Here is a 27,486-nt window from a genome sequence, read left to right on the forward strand (position 1 = left end):
TTCTTAATTAACCCACATGCCAACACAAGGTAGCCTTAGCTTTAGCTCCGTGGGACGCGACAACAGCGAATCCTTGTCCCGCGATTCACAACAGTGTAGGCAAGGTCCGTGCTCTCCTGGTACGATGTGTTGTTTTGTGGAAGTGATGAAAGGTCTCTTGGTAATATTGAAACACTCAGCTTTGTTTCAGCTTGTTAATCACAACTCTGCAGTCATACTCGCGCACTGAACTCTCGCTTTTTGATTCCGCCTACTCCCCATCACGTGACCCTCTTTTCCAGACATAGCAATATGCCACAACATGGATCATAGACTACCTGACGGCCAGACATCAATATGTGCGCATGGAGGACTGTAGGTCAGGGACTGTGGGGAGCAGCGTAGGAGGACCACAGGGCACAGTGCTCTCTTCTTTCCTGTTCACCGTGTACAGTTTGGACTTCCTTTACAATGCTGAGTCCCGGCATGTGCAGACGTGTGCGGATGACACTGCTCGGTTGTTGGTTGTATCAGGGATGGACGGTAGGAGGAGTACAGAAGCCTGGTCCAGCACTTCATAGTTAGTCTGACTCCAACCACCTGCACCGTAACACAACCAAGACCAGAGAACTGGGGGTGGACTTCAGGAGGCCAAGGCCTCATCCAGAGCCTATGACCATCAACGGGGTCTGTATGGAGGTGGTGCAGATCTTGAAGTGTTTGCTGGACGATAAACTGGACTGGTCTGCTCACGTGGACACTTTCTGCAGGAAAGGACAATGCTGTACTTCCTCAGGCAGCTGGCAAACGTCAATGTCTGCAGTGTGATGCTATGGATATTTTATTAATCTGTTGTGTGGAGAGTGCCCTCTCTTTTGCGGTGACGTGCTAGGGGTAGCATCAAGAAGAGGAATGCATCCTGCCTGGACAAACTGCTGAGGAAGGCGGGTTCTGTTGTGGGCAGAGAGCTGCCTGGTCTGACATCTGTGGCAGATCAATGGGCTCTGGCTAGGCTGCTGTGCATCATGGCAAGCCCATCAACCCACTGCATAGCACCATCTCTAAGCAGAGGAGTAGCTTCAGTGACAGGCCACTGACACCGTCCTGCTCCACGGATAGATCATTTCTCCGTGAGACTTTTTAAGTCATGGATCATAGACATTATGGTTAATATTTAACATATGTAACACGATTGATGTTTATTGTTTGTCTCTTCATTTATTTATACTATGTATGACTGGTGCATGACATTCTTAAGAATCTTCTATATATCTGTTATGCTCTTTTTTTATTCTCTCTTTAATGTGACTGCTCTTGGGTATGGATACTGCTGTACACTGAATTTCTCTCTGGGATCAATAAAGTACCTACCTACTCTACCTACCCACCTACCTACAAACCTACCTATCCAAACCCCACTGACCCACCTACCTACCCATCCATCCAGTTTTTATGTGTATCTATGTGGCAGACTGCTGTCGCATGCGCATGTAGTACTATGAGCAGATGCAGCCAGAGTATAAAAAAAAAATACACCGTGAAAATAAACAACTATTGTAGTTCAACAATTTATTGGGGAATACAGATACAGATCGAGGTAAAACTTATTTTTGCGAGGAGACCTTTTTGTTTATGGTAAACTTAGCAAATAGCCTTGCAGGCTGTGGGGGCGGGACTGCGGCATACAACAACACAGCCAGCTTTCTTAACTCTATCTTGTGAGTGTCAACCAGGAGTAAAGGTCCTCCTGTATTGCATTATACTTTTGAAATGTATAGATTTTGATAAACTGCAAAATAAAATCTAAAGGCACATTTCATTAGTTATACTAGTAACTTAGTGTTAGAGATTTGCTCACTCCAACTTATTTTGCAAGAACCACACGGGAGACAAGCAAGTCCTTTTAGACACCTGCAGGTGGAGAGTTCACTCGCTCAAGGAATGAAGTCTGAACCCTCCTTCCTGCGAGGGGATATTTATTAAGAGAAACAGAGTGGGGGTATGGGTAGGCTGGCTAGAGAGCCCTTGTCCTCTAGTCTAAACATGTCAGGGGATGTTTTACGACCTTGTGATAAGGAGGACAAGGTAAGGTATTTATTACCTGTTGCATTCCAACATAATCCTACGATAAAGATAACCTGGAAAACCCTAACACTTAGTAAGATGCCTGTTGTATTTTAGAGCCCTGAAACATGGTTGTCGTTGTGTGGAGTTGGACTGTTGGGATGGAGATGAAGGACAGCCAGCCATCTACCATGGCTACACTCTCACCTCCAAAGTGTCTTTTGTTGAAGTCATAGAGACAATCAATGAATATGCATTTAAGGTAAGGGCAAAACACGAACACTAATACTAATACTCGGTAAAACAATGCTGGGTTTGTTAAAAAGGCTCATAAAGGACAAAAAGGCTCATAAAGGACAAACCAAACAGTGGGAACGGTGGACTGTTTGGTTTGTCCTTATATATAATATATATATATATATATATATATATATATATATATATATATATATATATATATATATATATATATATATATATATATATTTATATTATAAATTATATTATATTATTATAGTATATTATATATATATAATATATATATATATATATAAAATATATATATAATATATATATATATATTATATATATATATATATATATATATATATATATATTATATATATATATATATATATATATATATATATATATATATATATATATATATATATATATATATATATATATATATAAACGGCTGACTAGCTCAGTCAGTAAGTCACAAGTGTTAGAGATTTGCTCACTCCAACTTACTCCTTACTTATTACTTGCAAGAACCACACGGGAGACAAGTAAGTCCTTTTTGGACACCTGCAGGTGGAGAGTTCACTCGCTCCAGAATGAAGTCTGAACCCTCGTTCCTGCGATGGGATATTTATTAAGAGAAACAGAGTGGGGGTTTGGGTACACTGGCTAAAGCCCTTGTCCTCTAGTCTAAACATGTCAGGGGATGTTTTACGACCTTGTGATAAGGAGGACAAGGTAAGGTATTTATTACCTGTTGCATTCCAACATAATCCTATGATAAAGATAACCTGGAAAACCCTAACAACAAGACTTACAAACGGGAGACCCAGGTTCGATTCCCGGCAAGGGCACAATATGAGCAATGAGCGATTACCTTACCAACAGTCAGTGTGGGTCCTTAGGCAAGACCCTTAACGATACCGCCTACCTCAGAGATAATGAGAGTACAAGAAACAAAAGACATGCCGGCTCAGACGTCGCCCGGACAAACAAGTTAAATCCATGTACAAGTCCAGAGGTTGGATACGAAACCCCAATAAGCACAATCAAGCTGAACGAGGCAGCAACTGACCTGAAGAACAACATCATGGCGAGAATGAATGCTCGGGAACCTAGATACACACTGCAGAGGTTAAGTGAAGTACCCTCAGAAAGTCTCCTAGAAGATGTGAATGCAGCATTGACAACAATTCCTACGGCTACCATCACTGAAACCAATGAGCTGATATACACCTCAGCAGCAGTGATCCTAGAAATGCTTAGCTACAAGAGGAATGACCATATGCGACCACAACAGTGCCCACAATGGAAGAGAAGGCTGGAGGCCAAAATCAAGATAGCACGGAGAGAAGTGAGCCAAATGACAGAGGCCCAGTAAGGTGCAATGAAAAAGCAAGTTCCCAAGAAATACAGCCAGATGCCCATACCTGAAGCACTCGAAACTGCCAAACAAAGACTCCAAGCCTTGGCCAGCCGCCTAAAGAGGTACACGAGAGAGAATGAAGCCAGACGAATAAACAGGTTGTTCACAACACAACCAGCGAAAGTGTATGCTTAGTGGCAGAGCAGACCCACCAAGGCTGGAAACTGAACAGTACTGGAAGGATATATGGGAGCGGGAGGCATCACATAAGAAGGATGCACAGTGGCTGGTGGCTCTGAGAAAGGACCACAGGAAGCTCCCTGAACAGAACCCAGTAACCATCACAGTGGCAGACATCCAGAGAAGAGTCTCAGGAATGAAAAACTGGACAGCACCAGGCCCTGACATGATCCACAGCTACTGGCTCAAGAAACTTACACGCTCCATGAGCGCCTGGCAGCACAAATGAACCAGCTGCTAAGGGATGGGACTCACCCTGAATGGCTAACCCAAGGGCGTACGATCCTGATCCAGAAGGATCCTTCAAAGGGTACAGTCCCATCCAACTACCGGCCAATCACCTGCCTCTCCACAACATGGAAGCTGATGTCGGGCATAATATCAGAGAAGATCAGCGGGCACATGGATCAATACATGAGCAGTGCTCAGAAAGGGATTGGTAAAAATACCAGAGGAGCAAAACATCAACTCCTGGTGGATAGAACAGTCACCCAAGACTGCAGAACCAGACGTACCAACCTGAGCACTGCCTGGATTGATTACAAGAAAGCATATGACTCAATGCCACATACTTGGATCACTGAATGCTTGAGGCTGTTAAACACATCAATGGGACTCTGAGAACCTTCATCGCCAACTCGATGAAACAGTGGAAAACCACACTTGAAGCCAATGGCAAGCCACTTGCACACGTGACCATCAAATGTGGTATATACCAAGGAGACGCTCTGTCCCCAATGCTGTTCTGTATAGGACTGAACCCCCTCAGCCAAATAATCAACAAGACGGGCTATGGATACCAACTCAGGAATGGGGCCACTATCAGCCACCTCCTCTACATGGATGACATAAAGCTGTACGCTAAGAACGAGCGGAACATTGACTCCCTGATCCACACTACCAGGATCTACAGCTCTGACATCGGAATGTCATTCGGACTTGAGAAATGTGGCCGCATGGTGACTAAAAGAGGAAAGGTAATCCACACAGAGGGGATCTCACTCCCAGAAGGAACAATAGCAGACATTGAGAACAGCTACAAATACCTTGAAATTCCACAGGCAAATGGCAACCTTGACGAGGAAACAAGGAAAGCAGCCACAGCCAAATACCTCCATCGAGTAAGGCAAGTCCTAAGAAGTCAGCTCAACGGCAAGAACAAGTCCCTAGCCATTAACAGCTACGCCCTACCAGTAATCAAATACCCTGCAGGAATCATACGGTGGCCAAAGGAGGATATACAGACCACAGATATCAAGACACGGAAGCTCCTAACCATGCATGGAGGGTTCCATCCCAAGTCCAGCACCCTGAGACTGTACAGTAGCCGTAAAGAAGGAGGCCGAGGACTAGCGAGCGTGAGAGCCACTATCCAAAATGAAACATCCAAGATCCATAAGTACATCAGGGATAAGGCCCCAACGGATCACGTGCTCAGTGAATGTCTCAGACAATGGGCATCAAAGGAAGATGAGGTGCTGGAGGGCCCATCATGGGAGGACAAGCCCCTACATGGGATGTACCACCGAAACATAGCTGAAGTGGCTGATATCCAGAAATCTTACCAATGGCTAGAGAGAGCTGGTCTGAAGAACAGCACAGAGGCACTGATCCTGGCTGCACAAGAACAGGCCCAAATCTACCACACCAGACAAGACCCCAGGTGCAGATTGTGCAAAGAAGGTCCTGAGACAATCCAGCACATAACTGCAGGGTGTAAGATGCTGGCAGGTAAAGCATACATGGAGCGCCATAACCAAGTAGCTGGAATAGTGTACAGGAACATCTGTGCAGAGTATGGACTGGAAGTCCCAATATCCAAGTGGGAAACACCTCCAAAGGTGGTAGAGAATGACCAAGCCAAAATCCTCTGGGACTTCCAGATCCAGACAGACATAATGGTAATGGCGAACCAACTGGACATTGTGGTGGTGGACAAAGAGTAGAGGAAAGCCGTTGTGGTTGACATAGCCATCCCAAATGATGGTAACATTAGGAAAAAGGAACATGAAAAACTTGAGAAATATCAAGGGCTCAGAGAAGAGCTGGAGAAGGCCTGGAGAGTGAAGACTTCAGTGGTACCTGTGGTCATTGGAGCACATAGGGGCAGTAACCCCCAAACTGGAGGAGTGGCTGAAACAGATCCCAGGAAAAACATCTGACATCTCAGTCCAGAAAAGTGCAGTACTAGGAACAGCAAAGATACTGCGTAGAACCCTCAAGCTCCCAGGCCTCTGGTAGAGGACCCGAGCTTGAAGGGAAAAAGAGACCACCCACGGGGGGTGAGGAGTTTTTTATATATATATATATATATATATATATATATATATATATATATACAAATATATGTATACATATTTGAGTTTTCTTAAGCTGTATGCCATAATCAGCAATATTGAAATAATAAAAGGCTTGCATTATTTCAGTTGATTTGTAATGGATCCAGAATGTATGACATTTTTGGTTTTTAATTGCATTATAGAAAATAAAGAACTTTATCACAATATTCTAATTCTTTGAGACAGTCCTGTATATATATATGTATATACTGTCAGACCATTTTGCCGGACCCTGTATGTGTATATACATATACGGCAGCACGGTGGGCACTGGTTAGTGTGAGCGCCCGCCTCACAGTTAGGAGGGTGTCAGGCTGGGTTCAAGGCAGAGGACTCGAATGCAGAGTGTTACTAAAAAGGATTTATTCCAACTGGTGGGAGACAGGAAACAACAACTCAAAGCGCCTCTTACCGAGGGAAACCAAGGGGCAAAATGTACTAACAAAAGACGTTGCACTCAGGCAAGACAAAAAAGGGAGTATCTCTACTGGTATATAACCATGTGGCAAAAAGGACTAAAAAAAGGCGTCGCACTCAGGTGAGACAAAAAAGGGAGTACATCTACTGGTTCTCTTAGCTCAAGGAATCGCTGGTGGTCGGGACGGGGCAAGACGCACTGGCACAAGACAAGGGGAAGACACGGACTAAATACACACAAAAGGGCGGGGACACAGGTGCAGACAATTAGGCCAAATGACACAGGTGCACACAATCGGGATCAGGGAATACAAGACAACAGAAGCACAGAGGAATGAGCCATGAACTGAAACGAGAGAGTTGACAAAATAAAACAGGAAGTGAAACTATGATACAAGACAACAACAACCCGAAAAATAAGCATGACAGCATGACAGAGGGTTTGGATTCAATTCCACCTCCGGCCTTCCCTGTGTGGAGTTTGCATGTTCTCCCTGTGCCCGCGTGGCTTTTCTCCGGGCACTCCGGTTTCCTCCCACATTCCCAAAACATGCATGGTAGGCCGATAGAGTACTCCAAATTGTGAGTGCAAGTGTGGATGGTTGTTCGTTTCTGTGTGCCCTGGCTGGCAACCAGTTCAGATGTCCCCTGTTTACTGCCCGATGACTGCTGGGATAGGTACCAGGACGCCCACGACTGCCGTGATGTCAAGCAGTCATCGGGCAGTAGGTGGTGGACACCCTGAACCGGTTGCCAGCCAGGGTACAGTGTGAAGAGGTTTGAATTGCATTTTCTACAACTTACTGCTTTTTATGTTTCTTCTGATCTTTGATTTCCCACTATACATATAATTTAGGCATCGGCATACCCTCTCATCCTTTCCTTGGAGAACCACTGCTCCGTGGAGCAGCAGTCAGTGATGGCTCGACACCTGCAGAGCATCCTTGGAGACAAACTGCTTACCAAGCCCATCGATGGCCTCGATTCCAACAACCTGCCTTCACCGGAAGTATGTTATGTAGCTGAAAAAAGGCCAAGTTGAAAATCCAATGCTATACATTAAATGTAGTATAAAGCTGTATAAATTCAAAGCTAAATCAGGTGTCAGCAAGCCATTTTGACCGTCTGTCTTCAGGGCAAAAAAAAACCCACTGGTAGCCACAAAACCTTTTTGATATCATAGGTGCAGATAACACTGAATAAAAATAATGTTTAAAACTAATAGAATGTCCAATGACCAATAAATCCTCCTCCTTTTCTTCTTCTTCTTTTCCTTTCGGCTTTTCCCCTCAAGGGTCGCCACAGTGAACCATCTCACCCATCCTGTGAATCCTTTTCTTTCACCCCAACTAACTTCATGTCCTCTTTCACTTCATCCATAAATCTCCTCTTTGGTCTTCCTCTTGACCTCCTGCCTGGTGGTTCCATCTTCAGCATCCTTTTACCAATATATTCACTATCCCTCCTCTGTGCATGTCCGAACCATCTCAGTTTGACCTTTCTGGCTTTATCGCTGAAACACTTGACATGTGCTGTCCCTCTGATGCACTTGTTCCTGATCCCATCCAACCGCGTCACTGCCAAAGAGAACCTCAGCATCCTCATCTCTGCCACCTCCAGCTCTGCCTTCTGTCTTTTCCTCAGTGCCACATATCCTGTACCACTCTCTCATACTTCTCTGCCACTCCAGACTTCCTCATAAAATAACACAGTTCCTCTCTGGGCACAATGTCATATGGTTTTTCCAGATCTACAAAGACACAATACAGCTGTTTTTGACCCTCTCTGTTCTTCTCCATCAGTATCCTCCTCCTTTTATTCATAAAATTAAGGCCAAACTCAAATTATCCACCTGCAGACATTCAAAAATGCTCTAATTTTATCACTAGTGGATTGTACAATCAGCTGTCCAGTTGACTTAAAAACTATTTCACTTGATAAAATATATGCAGTATTTGATCAATTGACTTAAAAACTATTTTACATGATGTAAAATATATGCAGTATAAGGGGTCTTATTTACGACAGTCTCGAGTTATGTTGTTTCGTGTTTACTCATATATTTAAAGCCTTTTTTCGACCTAAGCAGTTTTGCGTCGTAAGCGTTGTAAATGTGTCGTAAGATTTGTAACGCACGCGGGAACTAGTTGGTGCGTGCGGCAGAAGAATACACCGCAAGAGAGGCTGGAGACCGAGGAAGAAAGAGTTACCCACTCACATGATATACGCCAGGCATGTCCAAAGTCCGGCCCGTGGGCCAAATCCGGCCCCTGGTCAGACTTCATACAGCCTGCAGCTACGGTCTTATAATGTATTATTTATGGCTCGCCTGCACTGTCAAACTGAATACAAAAAAAATCATGAAACTTGAAACTGTAATTCCTCCTATTACCAAAAGGTGGCAGCACCACCCCTCTTCCCTCATTTCTGCCATGGCGACTGCAAAGAAAACGAGGAAAGTTGACATTGAGGGCCGTCGCTTTCACGAGAAATGGGAAAAAATACTTTTTCACTGAAAATCAAGGCAATTGTGTTTCTCTAATTTGTATAGAGACAGTTGTCTTGTTTAAGGATTTCAACCTAAAGAGACACCATAGTTTAATACCGTATTGGCCCGAATATAAGATGACCCTGATTATAAGACGACACCCTCTTTTTCAAGACTCAAGTTTGAAAAAAGACTTTTTGAACACCAAATTAAATTTTTATACAGAAAATGATTACATCTGAAACTGAAATATATTCGAGAGAAAAAGCATATTATTTTGCCTCATTCAAATCATGCAAAAACGGTCCATCACATCTTAATATCTGAACATTTAAATATGTAAACTAAAGTGCAATCACATTTGTACATTTTTGAAATGTAAATAAACATTTGCTGTGGTAAAACAACAAAATTGCAATAACTGCATTAACCATCAAAGTGAAGTTAACTGTAACTGTAGTCTTGAAACAAATCTGAATAAGGAAAAACATTGCAATAAAATAATGCAAACTGCTACCGCTATTTTTAGGGCTATTGTTAGGGAGCCTGAGGACTGTATAGGGGGTTGGCTCTGATGGTTATGCTCTTTTCACCCCCGGGTGTTGGTCAGAACACAGGAGGGAAGATGTGGTTCAGTTTTGATTGCTTTACTGAATTATTGGCAAAAAAGTAACAGGCAGTGTGGCTCATAGGGGCAAACAGGCAAACTGGCAAAAGGGTATAGGCCATGTCACGTTCCTGCGTCACCTGACTTCCAGCCAAGCCCCAATCAAGTAATTGCCTGCACCTGCTACAGCTCGTTAGGTCCCTTTACCTAAACTCTGTGTATTCTGCCAGTGGTTGTCAGTTCGTCTGCTTACCCTGCTTATGACACCACTGCTTTTTGTGCCCTGAACGGTCTCTGTTGCCAACTGCTTCCGTAAACTGACCGACCACGCTTTGATCGCTGCCTGCCCCGACTACTTGCTCGTCCCTTGACCATGCTTCTGATCGCCGCCTGCCTCAACCACCTGCCTGCCTCCGACTACGACTATGCACTGAGCTCTGCTGCTCAGCCACGCCAGCCAGATCGCAAGTCCAGCGTTCCACTTCCCCTTTCCTCCTTTTCAGTAAAGGATCGTGCTGCATTTGGTCGCCCTGTCTCTGTTTCGTGACAGAACGAACTGACCATTATGCGACCAGCGCACGGACCCTCAGCCCTGGGCCGCCTGTCCCACACGGAGTGGGACATTAGCAAGATCGCAGAGGAGATGGCGACATTAACGAAGATCGTCCGGCAGCAGCAACAGCAGCTCCTGCAGCACCATCAGCTCCACCAAGAGATTGTAGAAGCTCTCAAGGCCCTTAAAGAATTGGCTCCTCTGGCTGCTTCGCAATCTGCACGAGCACTGTCCACGACCATTCCACTCAGCCCCACCGATCAGCCCACCGTTACGTCCACGCCCCGTCCTGCCCCGGAGCCCAGGCAGCTCGTGGATGTCCTGGAGCCCAGACTCAGCAACCTTGAGAGGTTCAGCGGTGATCCCAAGTACGTCCGGGACTTTTTGACAAACTGCTGCGTCTTGTTTGACCTCCAGCCCGTCACGTTCGCCACGGAACCAGCCAAGATGGGTTTTGTACTCACTCACCTTACGGGCCTTACGCCTTCGCAGCTGAAATTCTGCGCGTGTTCGACTTGGGCTCAGCCTCGGAAGACGCCTCCGAGGAACTCATCATGCTGCATCAAGGCAGCAGATCCGTCGCCCAGAACTCCATCAAGTTCCAGACGGTGGCGCGTCGGAGCAACTGGAACACCCCGGCTCTCGTCGGCACCTTCCTCCACGGACTCGCGGATTATATCAAGGATGAGATGGTGTCCTACGAGCGCCTTCAGACCCTTGAAGAAGCCATGGCCTGGCGGCACGGGTAGATCGATGGATCCAGTCAAGATGACGCGAGAAGAGGAAGACGACTCCGCCCCCCCCCATTGCCGTGACACCAGCCCGACACCTGGGGTGTCATGGAAAGCACCTGTTACCCCATCTGACTTGTCGTTTGCCAGTGACCCCGTCCAAGTAATACAGCGCGCCTTTACTACTACTCCCACCCAACCCAGCTGGCCGGAACCGATGGAGATAGGACGCACCTCTCTCTCGGCAAAGGAGCGTAGTAGACACCTCAGAGATAGGCTGTGCCTATACTGCGGGGGTGAGGGTCACTAGGTGGCCTCTTACCAGAAGAGTGCCAAGAGCACCCGCCTAGCAGGGATCCGTTTAGGAACAGTTTGCTTGCCCCCTACCACCTGTCGCAAGTCCCTGCCCCAGACCCGCTCTTCAACTCCAGCCCGTGCCCTTGCCTCTCAGCCCTCCGCTTCTTCAACCCGTAGGCAGCAGCCGCGGGCCCGGTCTCGTCGTCAGCCGCAGCCTGCGGCTCAGTCTCCTCCTCGGCTGCCATTGCAACGTCCGCAGCCTGGTTCTACTCCGATGGGCAAGGCGTTGCAATCTGACCGGCATCCTGCTCGAAGTCGTCCAGAAGAGAAACATTTGGTTCCCATGCCGACCCCTAGGTCGGCATATCCCGATGTCACAGCTGAGGAGGAGGAATGGGTGGTGGTGCCACCTGATGACGGTGCTTGGTTGACATGTTCGTCTGACTCAGACTGGACTGTTATTAACGTGCGTCTGGGGTTCCTCCCGCTCCCGCCCGTCCTCCTGCTCTGGCCTGGGGTTCTGTCTTTGGGACGTCGGTAGCCGTCCTTGGGGGAGGGGGGCTTCTGTCACGTTCCTGCGTCACCTGACTTCCAGCCAAGCCCCAATCAAGTAATTGCCAGCACCTGCTACGGCTCGTTAGGTCCCCCTATTTAAACTCTGTGTATTTTGCCAGTGGTTGCACTGCTTTTTGTGCCCTGAACGATCGCTGTTGCCAACTGCTTCCGTAAACTGACCAACCACACTTTGATCGCCGCCTGCCCCGACTACTTGCTCGTCCCTTGACCATGCTTCTGATCGCCCCCTGCCTCGACCACCTGCCTGCCTCTGACTACGACTATGCGCTGAGCTCTGCTGCCCAGCCACGCCAGCCAGATTGCAAGTCCAGCGTTTCACTTCCCCTTTCCCCCTTTTCAATTAAGGAGCGTGCTGCATTTGGTTGCCCTGTCTCTGTTTCGTGACAGGCCAGGGGTCGGCAACCCAAAATGTTCAAAGAGCCATATTGACCCCCCCCCCCCCAAAAAAAAAATAAAACATACCTGTCTGGAGCCGCAAAAATCTAAAATATTTTTATTTATATATGTATATATAGTATATATAAATCTGCTTACTTCTCAAAATCTGCTTACTTCTCATCTCTCATTAATAACACCAACCGGAACCCCCACATACTGTTCTCCACCGTCAACAAATTGCTTCAGCCACCGGCCACCAAGCCACCCTCCTCACCCGCCCTCTGTAACTCCTTCCTTGTCAACTTTAACAACAAAATCGCCCAAATCAACAGTTCTCTGACCGACACCGTCAATAACTCCTCCTCCCCCACCTCCCCTGCTCAGCTCATGTTAGCTTAGTTGTTAAGACCTCCTACTTCCACCTCCGACACATCGCCAAAATCCGGCACTGCCTCTCTCACCCTGCTGCTGAATCCCTCGTCCACGCCTTCATCTCATCCCGGCTTGACTACTGCAACTCCCTTCTCACTGGAATCACTGCTCACTCACTCCAAAACTCTGCTGCCCGCCTCCTTACCCACACCCGGTCCCGTGATCACCACTCCTGTTCTCCACTCTCTTCACTGGCTCCCCATTAAGGAGCGTATCATCTTCAAGATACTCCTCCTCACCTTCAAAGCCCTTCACCACCTGGCTCCCACTTACCTATCCGACTTCCTTGTCCCCTACTGCCCCAACCGTCCCCTCCAACCCTCCAATACTTCACATCTGACAGTCCCAAAATCTAAACTCAAATCCTCACCCCGACTCTGGAACTCTCTCCCTCAGTCTGTCTGTGACTCACCCACACTCCCCATATTTAAGTCCCATCTAAAGACTTACCTCTTCTCTCAAGCCTATGACCTCCCCTACCCATAGCTGGTTCCCTCTTCTTAATTTTATCCCCGTCCCCCTCCCCTCCTGTATGTCTTTGCCTTGTTTCCTGTAAGCGTCTCTGGGTTTTTGAAAAGTGCTATACAAATTTAATGAATTATTATTATTATTATTATTATTATTATTATTATTATTATTTTATATATATATATATATACATCTTTTTTTTTTTGGTTATGGCGCCGCTGAGTGGCAGCCTCCCAGCAGTGTTCTCTATTTCCCTCTATTTCTTTCTTTTCTCCTTTTTCTTTCTTTCTATTTGTCCATTCGGCGATGCTGGTGCCTTCTACCGCACCTTGACGTGTGCGGTTCTGATCGGATATTTATTTTCCCTGGGACCGGGATGGCTGCGCACATCGGTAGGGACCGGCGTGACTCTACGACGGCTTCCTGCTCATCCGGCCGGTGCTAACCGGGTCCCTCACCTTGGCCTCGCAGCCGCGACCCCTATGGGAGGTCCGCTCCCTCGTGCTCGTCGGAACCAACGACCTTCACCGTGCCAGCCCCATGGTGACCATCTGCACGTGCCCCGACTGGGTGCCCAGGACACTGCTCATACGTTTGCCTGTTTTGTGATGTTTTCACTGATTCACGACCATTGGGCGCCGTTGAACTTGACTGCCCTTACATCTGTTTATGGACCCCGTGGAGGTTTTTTTGTGTGTTTTGGGGTGTTCTTTGGTATTGAGGGGGGCTGGTTGGCCGCCGTTACTTTTTTTTCCCTTTGTCTTGTTACTTTGCTTGGATGGCTTTTAACTTTCACACTTTCTGGCTTTCTTTGTGGCGCCGTTGTGTGGCAGCCTTATAAGAGCCTATTGAGTTGTGTTCATGCCATCTGTCAATCAAACGGCGCACACACAAAGCAAACCGCGATCGGACAAACAGCACAAAAGTGGACAGTCGTAAGTAAATGAAATGTATGTATATACTCACTTTGTGTCAAAGACGCACATGATCACAGCTACATACTCAGTCGATACCAGCAACATTTAACTTACCGCTGCGCACAAGTGAATGGGTAGAATGTCTAGACCCCGAATGTAAGACGACCCCCACTTTTTCAGTCTCATTTCAATGCAAAAAACATCGTCTTATATTCGGGCCAATACGGTATATTAGACTAAACATGCTAACACATACGACAAGCTGACAGGGAGTGACCGCGCTGATAAAGTGAAGCAGCTCCAAGCTGAAATGGCATCACAACAGCGATTCTTCACGCGGGGTTGTGAATCAAAACCAAATCAAAAGTAAATATTACTTAATATTAAATAGTTCGAAGTGGCCATGGTACTGTTGATGTTATGAACCTGTAAACGTTACACAAACTATTACTTTCTGAAAGATATTGTAAATGACAAGAGCAAAATTCACTTGTTTTACGTTTTAATAATAACAGACAACTTTGCATTACTTATAACTCCTGTTTAAAATGTTCATGAGGCAAAAATTATTCTAAACCCATGTAAATTTAAGGTATTTCATACAGTTTGTTCAATGTTATCTGACTCTTCAGATATGAATGAAAGGCAGAATTTGTGTTTTTAGAGTTGTTCACATCTGCCTCAGTGGCTTATATTTGTTTATTTTGTCATTAAAAAAATAAAGACAATTGGGACAATGAAATTTGTTTTATAACAGTGTGTATTTTTAGTCCAAAAATGTCCCATAAAACTATTGGCCCCTGGGCCCCTTCACTTTATCAAATCTGGCCCTCCTTGCAAAAGGTTTGGACACCCCTAGTATACGCCATTTTGAACTGTTGCGTCCTCTGTCCTCTCTCTCTCTCTCTCTCTCTCTCTCTCTCTCTCTCTCTCTCTCTCTCTCTCTCTCTTTCTCTCTCTCTCTCTCTCTCTCTCTCTCTCTCTCTCTCTCTCTCTCTCTCAAGAACTAACTGTTACTCCACATCTTTGTTTTCCTTACTCAACAACAGACATCTAAATCAACGTACAACTCTCTCTCTCTCTCTCTCTCTCTCTCTCTCTCTCTCTCTCTCTCTCTCTCTCTCTCTCTCTCTCTCTCTCTCTCTCTCTCTCTCACTTTCTCGCATGTTATCTTTTTGGTGAACTTTTTGCCTACTTACTGTACTGTTTCATTTTATAACTGTGAACGGAGGACCCCCTTTATTTCCAAATGATTAGCCAATTAAATGTTTAGGCAATAAAAATTTTCATTTTACGCGTTTAATGATTTTGCCCCTGAACTTTAGCGTAACTTTCATTTATTCTGCTACTCCGAGTATTCTCTTCTCTAATTTGCTGACGAGTTACAGTTAAAATTAGCCAACAATACACCTATACCGAATGAAATTCGTAGGTTTTCTTCAAGTCTGTGATTTTTCAAACAATGTTATGAGTCCCAAGAACTTAAATAGCGCAAATAAGTATCTTTTTCACGAACAGAGCAGTGTGTGTGGTCAGTAGAATGAAGCAGTGAGCATGTTTGGAGACCCCGAAACCTCATTATTCATAATCCCCAGGCCAAAGTTTTACAGAGCATATGTGACAGAACAGCTTGCCGGTAACGTTTATGGTCAATGGTCTGTGGAGCCACTATCTACTTTCGGAAACTGGCCTGACTAGAGCAATGCAAATTTCTGAGTCGCAGCTGCCAAAAATGCCCCAAAGCACAGCTTCACCCAAAATCCCAGCAGAAACAGGACGTTGTTTGTCAAAAGAAAAAAAACGTGTGGCACATGCTCGACATTATAGTGGAAACCTCATGTTGTTAGCTTTGGCTAGGGAAATTGATACTCGCCTTAATACAAACCTAATTCTAATGAAGCTGGGATGTTGTACAACCGTAAATAAAACGAAAAGTAAAATGATATGCATTTTTTTTTTTTTTTGGACCTTGTACAACTAAACTCTAACCCTTTTGACAGGGAAACCACAACCTGGCTCATGGTTGCCCAAAATATGCTTAAAGGGACACAATAGCTAAGATGGTTCATGTTTAGCTAACTAGCCCAGTTTATTTGATTTTATACCAGGAAAATGAAAAAAGGGTTAAGCTCATGTTTCAAATCAAGCAGACTCTGCCCAAAAAGTGGGTGTCAGTCCACCGCCACTCTGTTCCAAAATACTATTAAATTATTTCAGTCTTTTGGGAGGGGGGAATTGTAGTTTTGAATTGTTTTTAATACAGTCCGATGACATAATTGCCAATGTTGGGCTTGTTTTACTGTCCCTTTAATTTTGGAGCCCGCATTGCACAAATCTCTATGCCAGTGGTTTTTAACCTGGGTTCGATCGAACCCTAGGGGTTCGGTGAGTCAGAGCTGGTATGTCATTGACCCCCCCCCCCCCCCCCCCACACACACACACCCACACACACACACCCCAGCTCGCGGATGGCCGAACACACCTGAATGTCGTGTAAATTCGCGATAACGCATAACTGAACTGGTCTTGCAAAGGCAACAGCAGAAGTCACACTGATTTACTGGTATGTCCCCCCACCCCATAGAGGGGTTCGGTGAATGCGCATATGAAACTGATGGGGTTCTAAAGAGGGGTTCGGTGAATGCATATATGAACCTGATGGGGTTCGGTACCTGCAAAAAGCTTAAGAACCACTGCTCTATGCTTTCCGTCAATATATAAAAATGGGGATATTTTACTATTGGTCTTATTTTAACCCTCCTCTTATGTCAAGAGTGAAATAGTCCAACTTTAAAATTAAACAACACATAATGAAAATGGTTCAATTCATGGATTTGCAATGAATTGGTTAATATGGGTGTTATAATCAAATATAAACAGAGTTTATAAGGACTTTTCCTGACACATTTCTGACACCTTTGGATAAAACACACCCCACTGAAAATTAACAGGATTATTGTTGTTCAAATTTATGGTTTGAACATATTGTTATTGTCGGTTATTTGTGGGTAAACCGTGGTGTGCACTGTGTGCAGGTTCTTAAGGGTAAAATCTTGATTAAAGGGAAGCAAGAGAGCACAGCGGAGGAATGCACATCAAGTTTGTCAGACCTCAGCTCATCAGACGATGAAGTCAGCCAAGCTAGGAGCAGTATCCATCAAAGGAAAAAGATTGACAAGGTCTACACATGTCATTATTTTTGTTATGGTGAGGATATTTTGGGAGTGACCAGTTGTTTGCTGATACTCTAGCCATCTGTGTCTCAGATGAGTCCAGAGCTGTCAGAATTGGTTGTGTACACCCACAGTGTACACTTTAAAAGTTTTCAACATGCTGCCAAAGCCCCGCCAAGCCACATGTCCTCATTTTCTGAAAGTGAAGCCCTCAGACATGTCAAAGACTCAGGTATTGTATACACTGTTATATATTGAAAACAACTTAGTGTCACGTGTTCGTTCCTTCAGCTCTTGGCTCGTTAACACCTTAAGTTAAACACCATTCCCTTGTCAGTTTGTCTGCGTTGGTACCCTTTCTTGCTTGCTGGCTGTTTACCAAACTGACTCCCATTGCCGACCTCGCCTGCCTGTTTGACTAAACCGTTTACGTCCTGCTTACATGTTTGCCCGACCGCTGCCTGTTGCTGACCACGTGTTTGCCTCACATCCTGCTTGCCTGTTTACCCGACCCACTACGTACCCTGTCTGACTTCATCTCTTGCCTGTCCCCAACCACAAGCTTGCCTCGCCACTGTCTGACTTAACGATGTACAACACCCACTTATCTGCCTGTCCTGCTGTGTTTCGCTCTGACGCTGCTTCCTTGCTGCACTCGCTCTGCCAGTGATCCAGTCTTTCATGTACCAATTTCCCTCAACATCAATAAACAGAGTTGTGATGCATTTGGTCGTTCTGCTTGATCCATGATACTGACTTAAGAATGTAATAAGGAATCATTGAAATATCTTTATGAAATAATTGAAACACGTATGGTGCATTACGTAATCATCTTTTCAAATACATTTTTAACTCATTCAATTCATAGTACGAAAATGTACTGTATATATATATATATATATATATATATATATATATATATATATATAAAACCCACAATATATATATACCGTATTTGCCGGTGTGTAGGTCGACTCGGTGTATAAGTCGACCCCCTAAAATTTGACGGAAATTTACGATTTTATGATATATCTTTTGTATAAGTCGAGCTCAATTGTTGCATTATATTAAACTTCAAAATTCAATCAGAAATATGCGAAATTTATTGACGAAATGTATTCAAATTCCGGGAGGCCGTGCGCATGCGCAGTGGCCGGAAATAACTCCAGGCGAGCGGATCGGCTGTTTATAAGCACCGCGGAGGAGATCGTGGAGCCTCATTCGACTTCCACCGGCCGGCGAGCTCGCGCACGCCGCCCGGCACCAACGGGAGGCCGGAAATAGCTCTAAGCCGAGCGGATCAGCACTTTATAAGCACCGCGGAGGAGATCGCGGAGCCTCATTCGACTTCCAGCGGCCAGCGCACTCGCGCACCCGCCCGGCACATCCGGGAGGCCGTGCGCACGCGCCAAGTGGCCCAAAATAGCCCCCGCCGAGCGGATCGCCTGTTTATAAGCACCGCGGAGGAGATCGCGGAGCCTCATTCGACTTCCAGCGGCCGGCGAGCTCGCGCACCCGCCCGGCACATCCGGGAAGCCGTGCGCACGCGCCAAGTGGCCGAAAATAGCCCCCGCCGAGCGGATCGGCTGTTTATAAGCACCGCAGAGGAGATCGCGGAGCCTCATTCGACTTCCAGCGGCCGGCGAGCTCGCGCACCCGCCCGGCACATCCGGGAGGCCGTGCGCACGCGCCAAGTGGCCGAAAATAGCCCCCGCCGAGCGGATCGGCTGTTTATAAGCACCGCAGAGGAGATCGCGGAGCCTCATTCAACTTCCAGCGGGCCGCGCACTCGCGCACGCCGCCCGGTTCAAATTTTCTAAGTGCAACGCACAATGAGATGCATGAGAAACGGCCTTGGTTACCATCACATTTGAAGCGATGAATACGAAGTTAAATTTTATGACTCGGTGTATAAGTCGAGGTCGATTTTTTTTGGTCGATTTTGGATCGAAAAAGGTCGACCAATACACCGGCAAATACGGTATATTATGCTTAGCGTAATAAGTAGTTAGTAATTGATCTAAAGTTATACAAGCATGCTTTATTTGGATTTAAAAGTTACTGGAAAGCATTTGACAATGCAAAGAAAAAAGGAAACGCAAGGTTGTTTGCGGTTTACATATTTGGTATTTTATAACAGTAACGTGAAATCAGTTTTTGATGCTTTTTCTTCAGATCTGCGTATCTGACTTGACGGGCTGCGTTCATTTGTTCTTACCTTCCAGGAATGTATTTTGTCCGTCACAATAGCCACCATCTGAGCAGGATCTACCCCTCAGGACAAAGACTACAGTCTTCCAACTATAACCCTCAGGAAATGTGGAATGGAGGCTGCCAACTTGGTAAGAATCCTTCGCCTTTGCCTACACACTAATCAAGCATCACACTGTTGTAGTTTCTGAGGTCTTATGTACATATTTTTGTTTCAGACGTGGGTTGCATGCACCCAAAACTAAATCCAAGTCCAGTGCTTGCTTCAAAAATACGTTATGGACAGCAAAATCAAACACTGTTATGTTTTGTTGTTCTTTTTCCCCAGTGGCCCTGAATTTCCAAACTCCTGGGGAACAGATGGATCTAAATAGAGGCAAGTTCTTGCAGAATGGACAATGTGGCTACATTCTGAAGCCCCCTTTCATGTGCCAGCCATACACCACCTTTAACCCAGAAAATGTTGGTGGAGGTCCTGGGCATGCACCAGTTTTTTTCACTGTCAGGGTAAGAAAACTGACACTTATTGTAACCTACATTGTTATGTTAGAGTACAACTTAACAACCAACATAATTGAGCTATACAGATCGATCGATCGATCGATCGATCGATCGATCGATCGATGGATGGATGGATGGATGGATGGATGGATGGATGGATGGATGGATGGATGGATGGATGGATGGATGGATGGATGGATGGATGGATGGATGGGCAGGCAGAGGGATATGGTCTGAATGGAAACACTTCATATTTTTCCTCCTGAATAAAAGGCACATTTTCACAGCAACCAACATATAGTAGTTAGAAATTTCAAGTAAGATTGCTGTTCCATTGTACTTGAAAGAAAGAGAGGGATTTGGTCTTAATGGAAGCACTTTTCAGATATTTCCCGATGACTAAAAAGCACATTTTCACAGCGATTGAAAACTATTGTTGGAAACTTCAAGTAGGATTGCTGTTAGATTGTACTACTTGACTTTTACTTACCATTGCAAAAATGTTTTATTGGTTGAAAGGGTTAAACAAACACTCCCTTTTCCGACAGATTTATTCATTTATTAATTGCTATTCCAGGTTATTTCAGCACAGCAGCTACCTAAACAAGAGAGGAACAAGCCAACAGCCATTGTGGATCCCCAGGTTTGGGTTGAGATACATGGTGTTCCGATTGATAATAGCAAAAAGAAAACCCATCACATCCAAAATAATGGTATGTACACAGAAAGTACCTTGAGGCAATTGACAATAGGTTTATGTTCTCACATGAGCAGAATCAAATGACTTCAATTTACAGTAATACAGTTCCTACCTGGCCAATCTATGCCCCCCGCCCCACTCCTCCTCAGGAGTCAATGTAATAGGCGCGTGTAAGTGCAGAGCAGCACGGATGAGGCGGACTGTCTAGAGAAGGAAAGAACCAAATGCAGGATAATATTTTTTTTTAAATGGAGGAAAAGATTATCATTCCAAGAAATATAACACGTTCATATGGTGACCAGCGGCTACCTGACTGAATCACGTTTTATTTTGAGGTTGAAACTACTTATTTTAAATCTCCATGATCCCTTGCCATAAACTGGCCAACAGCACATCCCATAGTGGGCCTAAACATTGATCCGTTTACAAAATTGATTATTGTTTTAGTCCAATTTCAAATCCATCCACTGTGCCATATTATTATCTAGTTAGGGTGAAACTAACAGGAGTGAAAGGAACAAGACGACGACCATAGCGCTAGTATTTTGACTTCATTAATTAATTGATTTCTTCTGTAATTTTGTAAAGTATCAACAAAAATGAAGGGAAAGGTGTACAAGACAGTGGTGAGACCAGCGATGCTATTTGGTGTAGAGACAGTGGCACTGAGGAAAAGAGATGAAGATACCGAAGTTCTCTTTGGGAGTGACGTGGTTGGATAAGATCAACGAGTGCATCAGAAGGACAGCGCATGTTAGGTGTTTTGGAAGATAAATCCAGAGAGGTCTGACTGAGATGGTTCGGACATGTTTGTCAGGGTCCAGGAGTTTTTCTCTTCTGTCCACAGGTGGCATCCGTGAGCAGGGTGGATCCACAGGTGCTGTTGATCAAGCTCATTAAGGGGAGGCTCTTAAGGAGCTTGCTCCTGCAAGTCGTCGCCTGAGTGTTTGACAATGTTGGTCACCTGTACGGCTGTGAAACTGCGTATTGATTCTACCCTACTCGCCTATGCCACGACTCCTGGCTCTTTGGGTCCTGAACCCCCCTTCGGAAATCTCCGATAGAATCCACTTTTCCCTGGCGGCACTTCACTCACTCCATCATCGAATAACCAGCTCGGTCACTCCTGTCTCGGACCCCTGCTCTACTGTTCCATTCTCCACCTTTTTTAATAAACCCTTAACGATTACTTTGATATTCTGAGTTTGTTCTGCATGTGGCTCAAAACAATCGCCAAAAACCATGACAGAAAACTCAGGCCAACCAGACCCAGGAGAGGCACTCAGAAGAACCATCACAGACCAACACCAGCTTCAATCCCATGAGTCCACTCTCTGAGCCCTCCTGGAGCAGCAGCAAAACACAAACCACCAGGTGGAAGTACTGGCGAAACTTGTTCAAAACGCCCAGGTCAGAGAACCCTCCTCTCTGCCAGCTGGCACCACCAACCCATTAGTCTCGCAGCAGATTCTTCACTCTGGCAAGGTCCGTTCCCTCAACCCGGATAAGTTCTCCGGAGAGGTTGGCGGTTTTCTCCTCCAATGCTCCTTAGTATTTAACCGCTCTCCCCAGTCTTTTCCCCACGACGAGGTGAATATCTCATTCATTTTGGGACTCCTCACGGGGAAGTCGCTAGTGTGGCCTGAGGCCCGTTTTTCTGACTACAGGCATTTTAGGTGCTCTTTTGAGGAATTTCTGAGGGAATTTAAGCAGACTTTTTTGACCGAAACCGACCAGACAGGAGTCTCTCGCTGTTTATGGGCACTTAAACAGAGTAATAGGCCCGTAGCTGACTTTTCAATTAAATTTCGCACTCTAGCAGCCGCTTCCGGATGGGGCCCTGTAGCTTTAAAAACAGCCTTTTTCAACCCTTAGATGGGTCCTTAAAGGACGAAATGGCTGCCCTAGATGAACCGGAGACACTTGGCGACCTAATATCCTTGGCTATTCAGTTAGACAACCAAATTAGGGAGAGAAAAAGGATCTCCCGATGGGAGAGATCGGGGGTTCGGCCGCAGCCACCTTGGGTTACCACCAGTCCGCCTCGGCCGTTGCCTAGCCATTGCCCTCCAGAGCCCGAGGCTATGCAGGTGGGTCGGACTCGACTTTCCCCTGAGGAACTACAGCAGAGCAGAGAGTCAAGGCAATGCCTGTACTGCGGTTCACTGGATCATTTTGTCGCCCTCTCTCCGATTCGGCCAAAGAGAGAGGGTCAGCCGGTGGAAAAGGGGAGCCTGCCGGACCATCCACCAGTTATTAAGACCCCTCGCTTCTCTCTACCCGCCATAGTTTCAGTCTATAACAACAGTTTCAAACTATCTGCCCTAGTCGAACATAACTTCATGGACCAAGAATTCATCTCCCAAACCCAGATTAAGACGGTACCTCTCCCCACTCCTCTCTCTGTCTCCGCCCTGGATGGTAGGGGACTATCCAGAATCACCCGACACACTAGGCCTGTGGAACTGATCATCTCTGGCAACCACAGATAACTCTTCTCATTCTTGGTTTTTCCCACAAGACAGTCATCCCTTGTACTTGGTTTCCCCTGGCTCCAGAAACATAATCCACATATTAACTGGTCAGATAATAACATCGAGTCCCTTGAATTGCCTATCCTCCTGTCTTAAATTTGCCATGCCCTCTTGCCCGCCCCCGCTGACACCTGATGAAACGGATCCCATCGATCTCTCGTAGGTTCCGGGAGAATACCATGACCTTAAGCAAGTCTTCAACAGGAGCAAGGCCTTGTCTTTACCACCTCATCGCCCATATGATTGTGCCATAGAACTTCTTCCCAGTGCCCCACTACCGTCCAGTAGGCTTTACAACATTTCCCGCTCAGAAAGACAAGCCGTGGAGTAACCTCATTACCGACAAGAATTAGTACCCCCTTCCTCTCATCTCGTCAGCACTTCACAAAGCTTGACCTCCAAAATTCATATCATCTGGTCAGGATCCGCCAGGGAGATGAGTGAAAGACCGCTTTCAAGACCAAGGCCACTTCGAATACCTCGTCATGCCCTTTGAACTTTGCAACGCTCCCACAGTTTTCCAAGGCTTGGTCAACAATGTCCTCCGAGGCCTTCTCAACATATTCATCTTTGTCTCTCTAGATGACATCCTCATCTACTCGCGAAACCCCTCCAAACACTGCCATCATGTCCGCCTGGTGCTACAGCGCCTCCTGGAGAACCAGTTGTTCATCAAGGCTGAGAAATGCGAGTTCCACAAACCATCCATCACCTTTTTGGGATTCATCCTCGAGGGTGGACAGGTTCGGCCAGACCCAGACAAGATCAGACTGGCCTGTCCCTGAGACCTGCAACCAGGTCCAACCCTTTCTCGGGTTTGCCAACTTCTATTGCCGTTTTATCCGCAATTACAGTCAAACAGCCGCTCCCCTAGCAGCCTTGACCTCAACCAAGACAACATTCACCTGGACTCAAGAAGTCAACGCCGCATTCACAGATTTAAAGGAGAAGTTCTCATAGGCACCAATATTCATCCATCCGAATCCCTGCAAACAGTTCACCCTGGAAGTCGACGCATCCAACACAGGAGTAGGCGCGATCTTATTGCAACGCTCGGACTCCGATGGACAGCTTCACCCCTGCGCATTTTCTCCCGGCGTCTGTCACCCGCAGAAAGGAACTATGATGTCGGCAACCGAGAACTTCTGGCCATTAAGCTGGCACTCGAGGAGTGGCGCCACTGGCTAGAGGGCACCGAACAACCCGTGCTGGTCTGGACCGACGACAAGAACCTGGCATATCTACTGTCAAATCCGCATTTATCGACCGTAAGTGACCCGACCCTCCGTTTAAAGGGGTAAACTCCCCTTCAACCCTGCTGCTGTAACACAGCCCTCATAGGGAGCTGAGAGTTTCCAGGTCAGGGCGGGGAAAGATTCGTCCGAGTCTAACCGCGTCTAAGATATCAATTCGGACAGAATTAATTTATTCTTTTTAGGATGCCAATCCCTTTAAAGTCACTCTGAAACCGGTGAAGAGTAACCACTTGAGGCCCGGAATCAAGATGACCGCGCCCTTTTTGCCAGCGGCTCCATCCCTATTTTTGATTTGAAGCATTTGTTATTGCTCGGATAAATTTATCTGTCTTTGGTAAGACCGAAGGGATTCGTTGATTTACTAGAGCGCACTCGCCCTAGCTGAGTTCAAGATAACTACTTCGAACCAGATCTGACAATTCCTGATGTTAAGGATTAAAGCTGTCTTCACTTTAAAAAGAATTGAACGGATTTAAAGAAGGACTATGATAGGGAAATAAAGACGTTTTAAAGTTCTAATCACTGCATATGAAACCATGCTCAACATAGTTAATGCAAAATAATTGATAACCCAATTAAGGATTAAGAAAAAATTAAATGAATAAGCAAGAAAAAGAATTACAAGTTGAAAAAAAAACAACACTCCCGTCTCAGAACAAAAGAGGAAATAAAAGGTCTAAAATCCTATTTGGTTGAACAAGTCGAGTGATCGGCTCTCTTTTTTTCCAAATCCAAATTCTGTTTAAAAAGAAGGAAAGGTCTGGCCATGAGGAGCTTAGCCGACGCTGTAAGATTGCCCGAAGGGGCTGTCTCCTCTGCCTTCCTCGAAGCTTAAAATTTGACAAAGTCCAATTCGAAGCTTAAAATTTGACAAAGTCCAATTCGAAGACTCTGGAAATTCATCTTGGTAGATTTTGGTTCAATCTCAAAAAGAATGAAAAATCCATCTTTGTCTAAACGGCGTTCTTTACACCGGGCAGCGTCACGGCCATTGCCCTGACTAGGAAGAACTGCGCCGCTGTGTCAGGACATCATATTTATAGGCTTCTGACATTACCTCATTGGAATGTGGAGGTGAAAGGTCAGAATCCCTGCACCAGGTCATAAGAATATCTAGGTGAAAGGTCAGAATCCCAGCACCAGGTCATAGGAATATCTAGGTGAAAGGTCAGAATCCCTGCAGCAGCTCATAAAAATATCTTGGTGAATATCTGGTCGATTCCAATAGTGTAACAAACAACCTCTTTTGTCTCCCCACAATCTAATACATTCATGTATTGATGGAACAACAATGTTAAGTACAGGTTGGATAAAACATTGCAACATTAAAATCATATATCTTGTCTAGTAAAGATCAATCTTCACACATGATCATACTTAGCCATAATAATGTGTTCTTCTAACTTTAACATTTATATTGATATTGCTCAAGCTGTTACATCTTAAAATTATGGCATAGCAAACTCATATTCCTAAATTGTGTGTTGCTACATGTTTGAACAGGTCGTGTCCTCCCAATTGGTAACAATTTAAGTTATTAGAGTTGTTAGTTTCCATCAGGTCACCCCTATGACAAGCTTTAACACCATCTCCAGGTGAAATTTTGGAACTACTACATGTTTTGGGATAGCCAATGTGCCTGGGCCAAATTCAATACCCAATTTTACACCATCTTGTACCACCATGCCACTTGACACTACAGTCCGTCAAACGCCTTAATTCTCGACAGTCTCGCTGGTCCTTGTTCTTCTCCCGGTTCAATTTGTCCATCTCCTCTCACCCTGGCTCCAAGAACACCAAACCAAATGCCCTGTCCCAACAGTTCTCATCCAACGAGTCTGCAGAGGAACCAGTTCCCATCCTTCCCCCCAGTTGCACCATAAGCTTCCTTTCCTGGGACATCAAAGAACTGGTCTCACAGGCTCAGCTCCATGAATCCGAACCTGGTACTGGTCTACATGGCAGAACCTACGTCCCTTCCTAAGTCCGCTCCCGCCTCATTCACTGGTTTAACTCAGCCAAATTTTCAGCCCATCCCGAAACCAGTCGCACCATCGCTCTGATCTCCAGACGCTTCTGGTGGCCATCCATCCAAAAGGACATTAGGGAGTATGTCCTTGCATGTCCCATCTGCGCACGCAATAAGGCGACTCACAGACCCCTGCTGTACTTCTACAACCCCTCACCACACCCAAATGCCCCTGGTCCCACATTGCATTGGATTTTGTGACAGGATTACCCGTGTCACAAGGGATGACCACTATTATCACCATCATCGACCGCTTCTCCAAGTCCTGTCATCTGGTTCCCCTCAGAAAGTTCCCCTCTGCTCTCCAGACTGCTCAACTCCTGGTCAAACACGTTGCCCGTCTCCATGGCATCCCTCAAGAGATCATCTCTGATCGTGGACCCCAATTCATCTCGCAGGTTTGGAAACATTTCTGCTCGGCTCTCGGTGCTTAAGTCTCCCTAACATGTAGTTACCATCCTCAGTCAAACGGTCAAACAGAACTCATGAATCAAGAACTCGAATCAACCCTCAGATGTCTCATCTCCGATAACCCGTCCGACTGGAATCAATTTCTGCCATGGGTGGAGTATGTCCACAATTCGCATGTCTCCGCTGCCACAGGTCTATCTCCGTTCAAAGTGTTACTTGGCTATCAACCACCACTATTCCCCGCTGACAAAAATAAGATTTCAGACACTTCTGTCCACCATCACATGTGCCGCTGCAAACACGTCTGGTCGAACATCATCAGAGCCCTTCAACGCACAATGGAACAGAATCGGAAAAACTCTGACCGGAGACATACACCCGCTCCTCAGTATTCCCCTGGTCAAAGGGTCTGGTTCTCATCCCATGACATTCCCCTCAAATCCACGTCCAAGAAACAGTCTGCAGGCTTCAGTGGCCCGTTCAAGATCATGTCCATTATCAGTCCCTCAAGCTTCCGTCTCCGGATTCATCCCACGTTCCATGTTTCCCAAATAAAGCCTGTCTGGTCCAGCA

General features: G+C 45.8%; 1 protein-coding gene and 1 pseudogene across 6 annotated transcripts in view; one reads left to right on the forward strand and one right to left on the reverse strand.

The window, feature by feature from the left end:
• LOC148382060 (1-phosphatidylinositol 4,5-bisphosphate phosphodiesterase delta-3-A-like) overlaps positions 1-27,486 on the forward strand; it is an 83,799-nt gene that overhangs the window by 35,892 nt on the left and 20,421 nt on the right. For 5 of the 6 annotated variants that reach the window (XM_088361478.1, XM_088361481.1, XM_088361479.1 and 2 more), the window contains 7 exons: positions 2,161-2,305; positions 7,508-7,660; positions 17,134-17,277; positions 17,350-17,503; positions 19,497-19,613; positions 19,811-19,989; positions 20,561-20,696. In XM_088361478.1, the coding sequence (XP_088217604.1) occupies positions 2,161-2,305; positions 7,508-7,660; positions 17,134-17,277; positions 17,350-17,503; positions 19,497-19,613; positions 19,811-19,989; positions 20,561-20,696 (1,028 nt within the window). The remainder of the gene's footprint in view (positions 1-2,160; positions 2,306-7,507; positions 7,661-17,133; positions 17,278-17,349; positions 17,504-19,496; positions 19,614-19,810; positions 19,990-20,560; positions 20,697-27,486) is intronic. The other variant, XM_088361477.1, reaches the window with a different exon arrangement.
• Positions 10,333-11,572, reverse strand: LOC148382062 (uncharacterized; annotated as a pseudogene).

The sequence above is a fragment of the Syngnathus floridae genome, chromosome 19 (genome assembly GCF_059516105.1).
Source record: "Syngnathus floridae isolate MCC-2025c chromosome 19, RoL_Sflo_1.0, whole genome shotgun sequence".
NCBI lineage: Eukaryota > Metazoa > Chordata > Actinopteri > Syngnathiformes > Syngnathidae > Syngnathus > Syngnathus floridae.